General features: G+C 43.0%; 1 protein-coding gene across 1 annotated transcript; it reads left to right on the top strand.

The window, feature by feature from the left end:
- The first annotated feature begins 1,477 nt into the window (after positions 1 to 1,477).
- On the top strand, positions 1,478 to 13,903 carry LOC124884100 (coagulation factor VII). Its single transcript, XM_047391740.1, has 11 exons — positions 1,478 to 1,559; positions 1,690 to 1,770; positions 1,997 to 2,169; positions 6,319 to 6,343; positions 6,712 to 6,825; positions 6,921 to 7,055; positions 10,019 to 10,317; positions 10,461 to 10,575; positions 11,495 to 11,691; positions 11,758 to 11,883; positions 12,988 to 13,903. Exons 2-11 carry the CDS (start codon positions 1,707 to 1,709, stop codon positions 13,228 to 13,230), a joined length of 1,491 nt encoding a protein of 496 aa, XP_047247696.1. The 5' UTR covers positions 1,478 to 1,559; positions 1,690 to 1,706; the 3' UTR covers positions 13,231 to 13,903.
- Position 13,904: the final 1 nt, after the last annotated feature.

Here is a 13,904-nt window from a genome sequence, read left to right as displayed (position 1 = left end):
AAATGCAGTTAAAAGCCTTCAGCTGATTCAAAATGCTGCAGCAAGAGTTCTGATGAAAATTAAAAAGAGAGATCATATTTCTCCTACTTTAGCTTCCCTTCATTGGCTCCCTGTTAAATCCAGAATATAATTTAAAATTCTCCTCCTCACATATAAAGCCCTTAATGATCTAGCTCCATCATACATCAGAGATCTGATTGGTCCATATGTTCCTAACAGAGCACTTTGTTCTCAGACTGCAGGTTTACTGGTGGTTCCTAGAGTCTCTAGAAGTAGAATGGGAGGCAGATCCTTTAGTTATCAGGCTCCTCTCCTGTGGAACCAGCTCCCAGTTTTAGTCCGTGAGGCAGACACCCTGTCTACTTTTAAGGCTAGGCTTAAAACTTTCCTTTTTGATAAAGCTTATAGTTAGAGTGGCTTAGGTTATCCTGAGTTATCTCTGTAGTTATGCTGCTATAGGCTTAGACTGCTGGAGGACATAATGACCACTTTCACCCTCTTCGCTACATTCTCACACTACTCTCCAATTTTGCATTATTTGCTGTTATTTCAGCTTTTAACTTTGTTCTCTGTTTTCTCTTCCTAGAAGCTACACCTGGCCTGACTCTGTGTCTACCTGTGACACCTTTCTGGAGAGGGGCATCGTCCGAGCTTCTGCTGGCAACAACTTAATGCTCACCTTCTACAGATGATCCACATGGCCCTGTCTTTTAGTGTTTAACCCTTTCTCTCTCCTAGACATGGCTACTGACTGAGCTTCTACTGTAACTAACTCTATGTGCTCTCTTTCAGACTCTAACCTTGAAAACTGGCTCAGAGTTTATCTGTTCTTTCTTTCTAGATGAAACGACTAAAGGAGCTACATCCATCAACATTTACTTTTCCTTCCCATAGAAAGTACTCCTGGATCAGTGCTTCTTTGTTCTCTTTGTGTCTCTGCTCTGTTCTCTCTAACCTCCAGTCGGTCGTGGCAGATGGCCGCTCACACTGAGCCTGGTTCTGGTTCTGCTGGAGGTTTCTTCCTGTTAAAAGGGAGTTTTTCCTCTCCACTGTCGCTACATGCATGCTCAGTATGAGGGATTGCTGAAAAGTCAACACCAGTGACTGTCCACTGTCTCTACATGCTCATCCAGGAGGAGTGAATGCTGCAAGTCACTGACTGGATGCAATCTGCTGGGTTTCCTTAGATAGAAAAACTTTTTATCCAATTTGAAGAAATAACTGAATCTGACTGTTTGATGATTAGGATTAATTGGAATGTATGAACCTGACTGTTGTGAAGAACATTGAGACGACATGTGTTGTGAATTGGCTCGATATAAATAAACTGAATTGAATTGAAATTTATTTTATGACTTGTTTGATTCAGTTCTGATGAATAAATAAGTCCAGGTTAGGATGTAAACTCTGAGGGTGAAATCACAGTGGGCTCAGTGTTCCCTGCAGCTTGTTTTACAGGATGTGGGTTCTTCCTACACCAATAAACAATCCAGTCACTCTTTACCTGAGCCACAGGTATTCTTCCTCAGAAGGTGACCTCCAACTTCCTGTCTTTAACGGTGAGTGATGAAAAACAAAGTCTGTCAGAACTCGGGTTGGACTTTCATCCACAGTTGTTCCCTGTTCTGCTGAGCAAATGTTTGAACTGTGGTGAAAAGTCAGCTGGACCTTCATTTCACCTGCGGACAGACCCTGAGGAGGCAGACATGTCGTTCATGCTGTTGACTCTAGCCTTCCTGCTGAGCTGCTCCATGCTGGTCCAATGTTCAGGTGAGAGTCTGACCGACATGACCCTTTGTTTTTCAGATCCACATTTTAAAGCCAAATTATAGCAACTGCGGCGAATTGTGACGTCGTTACCTTCTTCTGACACTGGAGTCTTTAACTGAGCTTCAGACTATTAAATCACTCACGACCGTCTTCACTGTTTGATAATTAAACACAGCAGCAGTCAGTGTGAAATGGACGTCTGAGTAAAATTTTGTTTACTCCTTAGTCTTCCTCGACAAGCTATCTGCTGTGCAGGTGCTGCAATCCTCCACTAGGAGGCGACGTGCCAACTCCTTCTCTCTGGAAGAGATGTTACCAGGAAACCTGGAGAGGGAGTGCTATGAAGAGCGCTGCTCCCAAGAGGAGGCAGCTGAGATCTTTAAGACCCACGAAACCACAGTAAGACACACTTTGACATCAGAGCCACTGTTATCAATTGACCAATTTAGGTGTTTTAGGTATTTTGTCCTGGAAGTTTACAATAACAACATTTTGGGCCTGGTTGCTACAGTGTCAGTGGGCATTAAATATATTCTGTTGCACAGTTAAGTTTATTTTATTCATGGCTGGAGAGGGTGTGTTTGGTTCAGGCAGCAAAAGGGCCCTGGAGCAGCACGGCCACCAGGCCAGTAACCTTTGTCCGCCGGCACAGGCTCCCCAAAAGCACCAAATACAGCCACCAGATGTCGCCCCTGAGAGCCACCACAGCCCCATCCCGGCGGGGCCACAGCCCACAGGGCTAGACCCTCCAGTGACCCCAGCCCAGGGACAGCCCAAATGCCCCAAACCCAGATGCTCCCCCACATCCGCAACAACACCCCACAGGATGAAGCAAAAGGTGCGCCACCTCCACTAGGTGATGGAGCCGATTAAAGGAGCCCAAAGAGATTGATCTGATGTGGAGGCAGAGGCTGTCTCAAGACTTACATAATCCAACAGAAGGTTTCTATAATGGGTAATATTAAGAAGGTTTTTATTCTTCCAATTCATAAGGATAGTTTTCTTAGCGATGCATAAGGCAGTGAAAACCATGTGAACTAAATTTGTCTCTAAGTTGCACAACAAGCAAACTGAGGGGAAAGGTGAAATATTACATCTCAGACACTTTGATAAGGTTTCACATATCAGGCACCAGAACCTCTGAACAGGTGTACATAACTATAGTGCGTGGATGTAATTGTCAGGTATATTGCCTGTACTGTGTAAGCAAGCAGTAGACAGTGCAAAACCCATCCTGAACATCCATTGACCTGTATAGTATACTCTATGAAGGATTTTATATTGTATTAATTGTACACTGGGGTTACTAGTCATTTTAAAAGTTCTGGAACATATCTGAGACCAAAAGGTTTGGTCAAAGTTGATAAGTCCACCTCTCATTTTGTAATAGGAAGGGAAATTGATTCATCTATATTAGACAGGGTCCTGTATATTTTAGACATTCATTTCAGGGGATTGAGTTTCAGGAACTCTAGTATACATGGTGGCATTTGTAACCCAATGTTTGTAGGCCTACATTTATTTTTTATTATAGATTTAACTTGTTGATATTCTAAAAATGTATTCTTGTCCATCCTATATTGTATAATTAATCTATTAAATGGGATTAACTGAATTCCTTCAAATAAATGTTCCAGGTATTCAATTCCTTTACTCCTCCAATCTGGAAAGTGTATCATATTATTTTCTGTAAGATGTCAGGGTTGTTCCAGATGGGTGTACGTCTGCATGGGATCTGTTCTACGTCTAGCCAGGGTTCATCTAGAGGACTGTGTTTAAACCATTTTGAGATGTATTGTAGCCTGTTGGCCAAGAAGTAATGATGAAAGTTAGGCAGATCTAGTCCTCCTTTGTCTTTAGTCTTTTGTTGCGCTTTTAAGCTACTATGCAGGGGTTTATCTATCCAAAGAAATTTCGTGATGGACGAGTCCAGAGATCTAAACCAGTCAGATGATGGTTTATTTGGGATCACTGAGAATAAGTAATTGAATTTTTGGCAAGACCATCATTTTTATTGAAGCAACCGTGCCCATGAGTGATATGGGTAGAGATTTCCATCTAGCGAGATCATCTTTCACTGGGTTTGGACATTTTCGACTTTGTTTTGATTTTGTAGTCATGGTTGTTTATTTCCTCCTGCCCCTGATTGTTTTTTTCCTTCTACTGCCTCCTAGTGTTTATTTATGGTTAGGTATTGGTCCGCAGTGCACTCTTCTTGTTTTTTTTTTCTCTGTTCCTCCTCGTCCTGGTTCCCGTCTGTGGTTTATTTATATTCTGTGTTCATTACTTTTATACTATTCTTTGTAGCTTAGTTCCCTTATGTTTAGTTTCTATAGTTCTAGTTCTCCCTCCTGTTTGGCCAGCTTTAATTATTCTTACATCTTGGAGCATTAGTAAGTCCAAATGGCATGACCTTGTATTCATAATGGCCCGTAGGCGTGTTGAAAGCCGTTTTCCACTCATCTCCTTCTCTGATTTGGACCAGATGATATGCATTCCTTAGATCCAGCTTAGAAAATATCTTGGCTCCCTGGATCTGATCAAAAGCTGTGTTCATGAGTGGTAAGGGATATCTATTTTTAACCGTTATCTCATTAAGGCCTCTATAATCAATGCATGGTCTCAATGAACCATCCTTCTTCCCAACAAAAAAGAAACCAGCACCTGCAGGAGAGGAAGAGGGTCGAATGTGCCCTGCCTTTAATGCCTCATCAACATAACTCTTCATGGCCCTGTGCTCTGGACCAGACAATGAATAGGTTCTGCCTTTAGGGGGTGATGTGCCAGGAAGCAAATCAATAGTACAATCATAAGGTCTATGGGGTGGCAGAGCTGTGGCCTTGATTTTATTAAAAACCTCCTTTAAATCATGGTATTCTTGCGGTACCTTGGATAAATCCGGATAGGTCTCCTTCCTCCAACTGTTAAGGTAATCTCCTCCGTCCTGAGATGTGAATTGTTCATGTTGTGACCATCCAATGCTAGCACATTTCTTGTGTCAGCTGACGGAATAAGATTTATGCCGTTCTTATTTGCGAATGTTTCGTCCATGAATTCAGTATCTGCTCCTGAATCAATAAACACGGCCCCCTGGAGAGACAAAGAAGAGGTTGGAAAATGGGCAGGAAACAAGAAGGAGGAGGCAGATAGTTGACTTCGGCTCAGTAGAGACCTCCCTTCCTCTGCTGAGCCTGTCCTTTTAGTGGACACCTGAGTGCTAAATGTCCCTTCTCTCCACATTAAAAACAGAGCTTGAATCTTCTCTGACGATCTTTCTCCTCAGGGGTAATCTTGGTTCTGTCCAATTGCATGGGCTCACAATTATCATTTTCCTCAGTGAGAGATGACCGACTCCTTCTCTCATACCGGTGTGCAGAAACCTGAGGTAATGATGAGCGACCCTTCTCATGTCGCTTCTCCCTCCTTCTCTCTGCCAGCCAAATATCAATGCGAGCAGCCAAATCCTCGAGTTGTTTCAGGGAAGAAGGATAGTCACGGGTCGCTAGCTCATCCATGATGTCTTCGTTTAATCCTTTCATGAATGCATCCATTTGTGCTGCCTCATTCCAACGGCTCTCTGCTGCCAACAAATGAAAGTCAATTATATAGGTTGAGACAGACTGATCACCCTGTTTGAGGGACAATAATCCTCTTGCGGCCTCACGACTTGGAATGACCGGGTCAAAAACTCGAATGAGTTCCTTGGAAAAAGTTTCATAATGATTACAAGATGCAGACCTGTTATGCCATTCAGCAGTTCCCCACTGTTTTGCCTTTCCTGCCGGCAGAGATATAACAAACGCCACCTTGAAACGTTTAGTGGGAAAGGATGAAGCTCAAAATGAATTTCACACTGAGTTAGAAAAGCTCAATATTGGTCTGAGTCTCCCCTGAACATCTCAGGTGGAGAGAGGCGTGGCTCCCTTACCTCTGCTGTTGTCCGTGTTACTTGGGCGTGGTTTCTTTGTGACGGTGGCGGCTCGGCGACAAGATTGCCAGAACGTAATGTGGAAATTATTTCCTCCATGCCGGAACCCAACCAGGAAAGGGTCTCATCAACGTGGGTACGCCACTGTTGTGCTGGCGATGGGTCCATACATGGGTTCATAGTGTGGACCCAGAATTCCCCAGATGTTTCAGATTCTTGAATGGAACTTTTATTGATGTAGTTTATCAATGTTATGTTCAGAACTTCTTAAAACAAGTTAAAACTTTCCCCGACTTCTTCATAGTTGGTATAAACCTGTTCACTGCTAATCTAAGCGATTAGATTGTTTCGGTCTTGTTCAACACTTTTCCTCATTTAACCAGTTTCAGCCTGTTCAGACTTGAATCCTACTCTGACTTGATTAAACTAGTCCAGGTCATCAGATCGGTTGACACCTGTAGATGTGACCTGTTTTCCTTAAGATTTGTGTTTTCCTCTGAATTCCTGGATCTAACTGTTAGGAGGTGGATTTTCTTTCTGGGTCCTATTGCTGCAGTTTTAGTTGCTGCTGCTTGGCTTTCTTCTCTGCAGGTATTAACTCTGAATCTTCTCATCCACAGATGGAGTTTTGGTACAGATACAAAAGTGAGTAAAACCATCACTGAGACCATCAACCAAAGTGTCTGATATATCCCTGTAAAGGTCAGTCACCTCAGGACTAAACTGTTTTTATAAAACCCTCCAGCAGCTGTCAGAAGCTGGTCTGGACCTGATCCTCCAATCACACGACTTCATGTCATCAAATCACATTGTGCCACAGGTTTTCTTGTTGAATTTAAAGCTGAATCATCGGTATAATGCAGCCACATTAGTTGCTCCATCTGATCCCATTATCTTGGTATGTGCCATTGTCAGGTGACATCACTCAGTCTGGTGACATCACACTGACTGGTGACATCACTGTCTGCTGAAAGAATCTACCTGTCATTGAGTGTGTCTTATCTGTGTCGCAGATCTGAATCCCTGTCACACCAACCCCTGTCTTAACGGAGGCATCTGCACTCAGGACCGAGAAGACTTTCTGTGTCTTTGTCCTCCTGGGTTCCACGGCAAGACCTGCAACTCAGGCAAAAAACCCTCTGTTACTCGGATAAACAACAACTGTCGGCCCGTGACACATCAGATATCCCACATTTTGTACCTGTGTCTGTGCTGTGTTCAGAGGTGTCAGAGTGTCGCAATAGAAATGGTGGCTGCCTGCAGTACTGTAAAGACCTGACAGGGGGCGCTGGTGTTCAATGTGGCTGTGCTAATGGATTTAAACTGGAGACTGATGGAAAGACCTGCACACCAACAGGTAACAAACTGTGGATACCTGATCCTGACATCTAAGACAAACATGATTTTTTCTGAGACACACATTTTCTGATTTGGGCACACCTGATCTGATCTCAGACAAATAGTGGCAATCTGATCTGTGACATGCAAATAACCAGGACCCATATTCCCAAAAAAATCCTGAGATTAAAAGTAGCTGCTAGTGACGTGATTCTAAGAAAACTCTGAGAATGGTGCAGGGATCCACCCCCTAAACAGTCCAGTTAATGAGAACATAAACTTCTAGAACAAACATTCAATAATAATATAGAGACCTTGAAAACTGGGTCAGAGTTTATCTGTTCATTCTTTCTAGGTGAAACGACTAAAGGAGATACAGAGGTTGGACAATGAAACTGAAACACCTGGTTTTAGACCACAATAATTTATTAGTATGGTGTAGGGCCTCCTTTTGCGGCCAATACAGCATCAATTCGTCTTGGGAATGACATATGTTGCGTTCACACCAAAAGTGGATTCTGCGATAGGAGCGGCCAATTTACATGTTATCCTTATGTAGAGGCGTGTTCAGGAGCGGAGCACAGCGGCGCGGCGCGGTGCGAAGGAGACAGAGGACGCGGTGTGGAAGGCGCACCGAGCGAAGCTGGAGCGGAGCGAGAGCGATGGACGAGTTGAAAAATCTGAACTTTTTCCTAAATTTGCGTCTCGTCAACCAATCAGGGACTGGATGTGGCTGTGACGTAGGGTGAAGGACCACAGCAGAGAAGAAGCGGTTGTCATTGAAGATGGAGGACCAGATCATAGTGGCGGTGTGCGGCAAGCCAGAGTTGTATGACTCAACTAATTACTTTTACCGATACAAGTACAGAAAGGACCTGGCCTGGTTATGTTTAGGCACAAATATCTTATATTATAGATGTGGACATTAAAAATCAGCTGTTTTTTTTTACTGAGCTGAGATTTATTTACTCACCAAAGACAGATGGACAGGCGTTCAGCAGCGGGGATATACGCCAGTAGTTGGAGTCCCGGAGGCCGATTCGTCTCCCAACACGGGACAGCAGATCTTTGAACTGGGTCCTGGATAGACGGAAGTACTGCTGAAATCAATCATCATCCAGACGCAGCTCCTGGAATAAGTGGTGGTAATCTCCGAACTGTTCCCGTCCCTGAAGAATCTGGTGAACCCAGGGACGTCGACGTCGGCGTTTTTCGGCTCTCCACCGGTAAAACACTGTAATTATCCATGAAATCCATGTCCCCCACGTTCAGTTGAAACCAGCAAACAACAGATGGAAGCTCCTCCTATTTGATGACGCGGCGAAACGTTGCCGCTTGTTGCCAAATGGCAACGCGAAGTTCACGCGGAATGTGAAGCGGACAAAAGCACACAAATGAAGCGAAATATTCGCAGAATCCACGTTCGGTGTGAACGCACCATAAGAAAACTTTTTATCCAATTTGAATAAATAACTGAATCTGACTGTTTGATGGTTACGATTAATTAGAATGTATGAACCTGACTGTTGTGAAGAACCTTGAGACGACATGTGTTGTGAATTGGTGCTATAGAAATAAACTGAATTGAATTGATAGATAAGATCAACTTTATCATCCCCCCAGGGGGAAATGAAATAGTTTCAGCAGCAGAAGAGGTTAAAGGTCAACCTCTAGTAAGGTAATATTAGTAAGGATAAATAAATATAGAAACAAAAAAGTACAGAATTATTTAAATATTTACAGACAGTAAAATACTTTCAAAAATAAACATTTGGCAAAAAATGGAAAAACTCAAAAATATGTATAAATTTAGAAAGAATATAGATAAATACATAAATAGAAAGTGTATCCAACAGTCCAATAATCTGAGCACTATATCCAGAGCAGGAAGATTGTTACAACTTGCGAGATATAGGACCCCAGAATGCAGAGTAGAAGGCAGCATGTCGGTAAGTAAAAAGGTTTAATAACAAACATTCACTCACTGCAGGAGGAAGGAACAAAACAGCAAACAGGCAAGCAAGACAGGCATGGCATGATCAAAAAAACAAGACTTGGTTTGAGAAATGTTTCTGTGATGACTAACTGAACAGGTGTGTATATATGGAGTGAAAACCAGGTGGAGCAAGGAGACAGATTAACTTGGAGCAGGTGAACCGAATAAACTTAACTGACAGACAGAACAAAACGTGGCTGCGGCAAAAACTGAGACTCTAATATACAAACAAAACCAAACTTAACAAAACATGAACAAGACTAAAACATGACCAGAAAAATAATAAACAGAAGCATGATTCAAAACTTGAGCAGTGAAAAACATATAAGGAAAAAACCTGAAACCAAAAAACCCTAAATCATAACAAGATGTAAATGAGGTGAATCAGTATCTGCTGTATTGTTCATGATGATGTCAACAGCCTCAGTCTAAATGATCATCTCCAACATCTGTGGAGAAGTTCTCTGGTGCTGCTATCTCCTCTCTAGCTTCTGAATGCAGCAGGAACCAGAGCTGCTCACATTCCAGGCTGGTGCTGAAAGCAGAGGGAACGACACATTGATCTACTGGGAATGTCTGTTGGTTCCCACCGTGATCCCAGAACCAAATCTACCTTTAACACTCCTCTCTTCTCCTCCACCAGCAGGCTCTGCTCCTCTGTTCACTTCGCTTTTCTCCACCTTTTATTTTGGTCGTTTTACCAAACTAAACCTCATTAAACAAGATAGATAGGTATATATATATATATATATATATATATATATATATATATATATATATATATATATATTCTAAATTCTATCATTGGTGAACTGGGACTCTTAGGATATTCGGGAATATGGGCCCTGACAGGCAGATCAAGTTACTTGATTTGCTCTAATTTACCTGTCTAATAAGTAAGCACTGCCTGTGCTCCTGGTCACAACTCTACCTTTAGTCTGGCTGACTTTTGTGTTGAGACTCATTGAACTTGTTTTACCATCCAGTGGAGTTACCCTGTGGCAGACAGCAGAGGACAGGGTTGTTCTATAGTCGCTCCTTGTTGGATCTCTCTGAAGACACAAACCTAACCATGGCAATGGACACCATGTTGGACTATAACAGCACAAACAGTGAAGTTCATGAACACAACAAAACAGAATCGTCTGAGGAGCCCATGACAACAAACTCAACATTAGGTGCGACAAGTGGAAACAAGACTGAGCTGGGGGGACAAGTGGAGCAGGATCGATCTCATCGTATCGTGGGAGGAAACCTGGAGAGTAGAGGAGGAAGTCCCTGGCAGGTGGGACAGCAACAGTCTTCTCCTACTAATTACTGATGAATCAAATCATGTTACAGATTGAAGATTCTGAATTATGTCTTCCTTCATTCTATGTTTGTCTGCCAGAGTGGGACCTTTATCAAAGTATATGTTTGTATGTTCAGGTTCTGATCCACAGGTCAGATGGGTCTGGGTTCTGTGGAGGAACCCTGGTTTCAGATCGATGGGTCCTTTCTGCAGCTCACTGCTTCGAAGACTCTGCAGACCACGTCACTGTAGGTGAGAAGGTGGTGGGACCATTAGTCTAAAAGACCTGCAGTAACTGGTTCCTGTTCCTGTCCCAGAAGGGCCTGGTGGACCAGAACAAATACTCGTGGAAACACAGAAGCCATCAGCAAGTTCTGATTGATCTCTGTTTGCACCACAGTCAGGACTGATAGGCTGGTTTACTGTTTGCTTTGCAGAATTGTTTTGACTTCGTGACATTGAAGGAGTTTTGGATGTGATGCCCCTGTTAAGGTCATACCACAGCCCATCAAGCAGATCTAAGTTTGGACTTTGGCTAGGTCACTACAAAGCCTTGATTTTCCTTTTCTGAGCCAGTGCTGCAGAATGTAAGTGAGCTGGAGCGTTTACAGCCTGATGGTTGGAACATCTTCCTCACCATTTTTTGCTAGAGAGGATAAATTATGGTTCTGTCAGTGACAAAAAGTAGTCAGAGTTTTGAAGAAGCAAAACAACTCCAGATCCTGACACTACCATCACCATGTTCGATTGTCAGTATAATGATCTTTTTCTGAGATGCTGCTAGTTTCACTCCAGATGTTCAATAAAGGTTGACTTTATCTTTCTGAAAAATATTTTCCCAGAACTCTTGGAGATTATCAAGATGTTTTTGGTCCTCCAATGCTGACCTAAGTGAGGCTGGAGATCTTTCGATTTTGATGTTGTTCTGGGTTCTTTCGTGACCTCCGGGATAAGTTGCTGATGCGCATTTAGAATAAAAGTCTTCCATGTTGCCAGACAGGTTCTAATTAAGGTACTTTCTGATTTTGCTGCAGTAATCAGGCCTGGATGTAGTTAGTGAACATTCTTGAAAAAGAGGGTCAATTCATGATTTCACAAGGGGGGCAAAACAAGACTGGGTTTCATTTTGAACACAAATACTTTTATTCATTTAGCTAATAATTTATTTCAGGCAACTATGATAAAAAACGTCTTGATCCAGGCGAGCAGACGATAAAGATCCAGGAGATCATTGTCCATCCACATTTCCACACCTTCACCTTCGATAGCGACATCGCCCTCCTCTACCTGGCCGAGCCCGTCATCAGGGGCCCCACAGCAGTACCAGCCTGCCTGCCGGACTCCCACCTGTCAGGATATCTGCTGAGGGTAACCCAGTTTCAGACATGTCTTGTTGATGAAGCTTTCAGGTTCTGACTGTGTGTTTGTGTTCAGGACGAGACCCGGGGCGTGGTAACGGGGTGGGGGGCCACTCAGTACCTGGGCAGCTCCTCCCGCTTCCTGAGGAAGGTGACACTGCCGGTGGTCAGCGACCAGGCGTGTTCTGCCTCCACTGAACAGGTGATCTGCTGCACCTGACTGCATCACATGCACCTGCAGGGGGCAGTGTTGAGCTGATCTGAAATCAGGGCGTGTTTATTCTGCAGAAATTCACGTTTCCAGCTGCAGGAGAAGATTTTACTTCTGAGTTCATATAAATACATGTTCGGCCTCTGAGCACACTTCTTAAAAATAAGTTGATCTTGTGATTTACTAAAAAAAAATGCATCATTCACCTCATCCTCAGAGGAAAACTCAGATATTTGTATGTTTTAGTAAAAATTTAAAGCAGGACATTTTCCAGATGTTTAGCTGACTGAGCTTTACTGAACTCAGACTTCAGCTTGGTTGATATGCAACTTGTTTACCAGTAGGAGGTGCTACTGTTCTTCCCAGTAACTAATCTTTGTGTACCTGCACAGGTGTCTGCAACTTTATGCAGGTTTTTAACTAGTTTTTTAGTTTTAAATTCAATTCAATTCAGTTTATTTATATAGCACCAATTCACAACACATGTCGTCTCCAGGTTCTTCACAACAGTCAAGTTCATACATTCCAATTAATCCTAATCATTGAACAGTTCAGTCAGATTCAGTTATTTATTCAAATTGGATAAAAAGTTTTTCTATCTAAGGAAACCCAGCAGATTGCATCCAGTCAGTGACTTGCAGCATTCACTCCTCCTGGATGAGCATGTAGAGACAGTGGACAGTCACTGGTGTTGACTTTGCAGCAATCCCTCATACTGAGCATGCATGTAGCGACAGTGGAGAGGAAAAACTCCCTTTTAACAGGAAGAAACCTCCAGCAGAACCAGAACCAGGCTCAGTGTGAGCGGCCATCTGCCACGACCGACTGGAGGTTTGAGAGAACAGAGCAGAGACACAAAGAGAACAAAGAAGCACTGATCCAGGAGTACTTTCTATGGGAAGGAAAAGTAAATGTTAATGGATGTAGCTCCTTTAGTTGTTTCATCTAGAAAGAAAGAACAGATAAACTCTGAGCCAGTTTTCAAGGAGAGAAGGTTGTTTTCCTGTTGAAAGCTGTGATTTTAAAATGATTAACCCCTTACCTTTCAGTCCAGTGTGAACTTATTAACCCTCCTCCTCCCTATGCATCCTGCAGGTGATCACAGACAACATGTTTTGTGCAGGTTACCTAGACACCAGCATGGACGCCTGCAGCGGAGACAGCGGCGGCCCGTTTGTGGTCCACTACAGAGGAACTTGGTTTTTGACTGGGATTGTCAGCTGGGGAGAGAAATGTGCCGCTCAGGGAAAATACGGCGTTTACACCAGACTGGGAAACTTTCTGAGCTGGATCAAAGATACCATGCAGGAAGTGGACCAGAATGGGACACGGAGATGATGATGACCAGGGTTTTAAATAAACCACACTAGGACCATCACCATCGGTCTGGAAGGATGTGCAGAGGGTAAACCTGAAGGTTTCTGCAGGATAAAAATAAAGTCAGAACATTGAGACAGAACCTCAGCAGGCATTAGTGAGCCCTATCACTTTAACACCCTGCTTAAGTCAAATCATTGTTTTCTGTCAGAGACACAGAAAGTTGTTTTTTTTGCTAATTCGAGTGTTTTTCAAAAAATTACAGGTTTTAGTATATTTTTGTACAAATCCATAGTTGAAAAGAAAAACTATGATTCAGTTCCTAACTGGATTAAGGTTGGCTAACATGCAATACTAAAGCAGGAAGATTGTTTAACTGCAATGTTCTACAGGCAGCTGGAGGTGCAGGATCCACTGTCAGCCAGAGCCGCACTCAGTACTCAGAACCCTGCAGACTGTGCAGCAGAACTCCGCTTCCACAGTTACATTGCTGCAATGCATGAGTGCATTTAGCAGCAGAAACCTGCAGGAGTGGTGGTGACTGCAGGTCGGTCCATTTCAGCAAGTCACATTAGATCATCCTGTTCACAATTGTTGGATGTTCATGTACAAAGGCTTAAACAAATAACTTTTTATCTGTTTGCAAGATCCACAACATCTTATTCTGCATTTAATAAAGAGTCATTTCACTGCTT

The sequence above is a fragment of the Girardinichthys multiradiatus genome, chromosome 18, assembly GCF_021462225.1.
Source record: "Girardinichthys multiradiatus isolate DD_20200921_A chromosome 18, DD_fGirMul_XY1, whole genome shotgun sequence".
Lineage (NCBI taxonomy): Eukaryota > Metazoa > Chordata > Actinopteri > Cyprinodontiformes > Goodeidae > Girardinichthys > Girardinichthys multiradiatus.
The sequence above is the reverse complement of the archived record's forward strand: the minus strand, read 5'-3'. Positions and strand labels throughout refer to the sequence as shown.

Coding starts and splice junctions, on each gene's coding strand:
- LOC124884100 (XM_047391740.1), top strand. CDS start 1,707: ATGTCGTTCATGCTGTTGACTCTAGCCTTCCTGCTGAGCTGCTCCATG. Junction 6,344..6,711: donor GTTTTGGTACAGATACAAAA/GTGAGTAAAACC, acceptor TCTGTGTCGCAG/ATCTGAATCCCTGTCACACC. Junction 11,692..11,757: donor TGTCAGGATATCTGCTGAGG/GTAACCCAGTTT, acceptor GTTTGTGTTCAG/GACGAGACCCGGGGCGTGGT.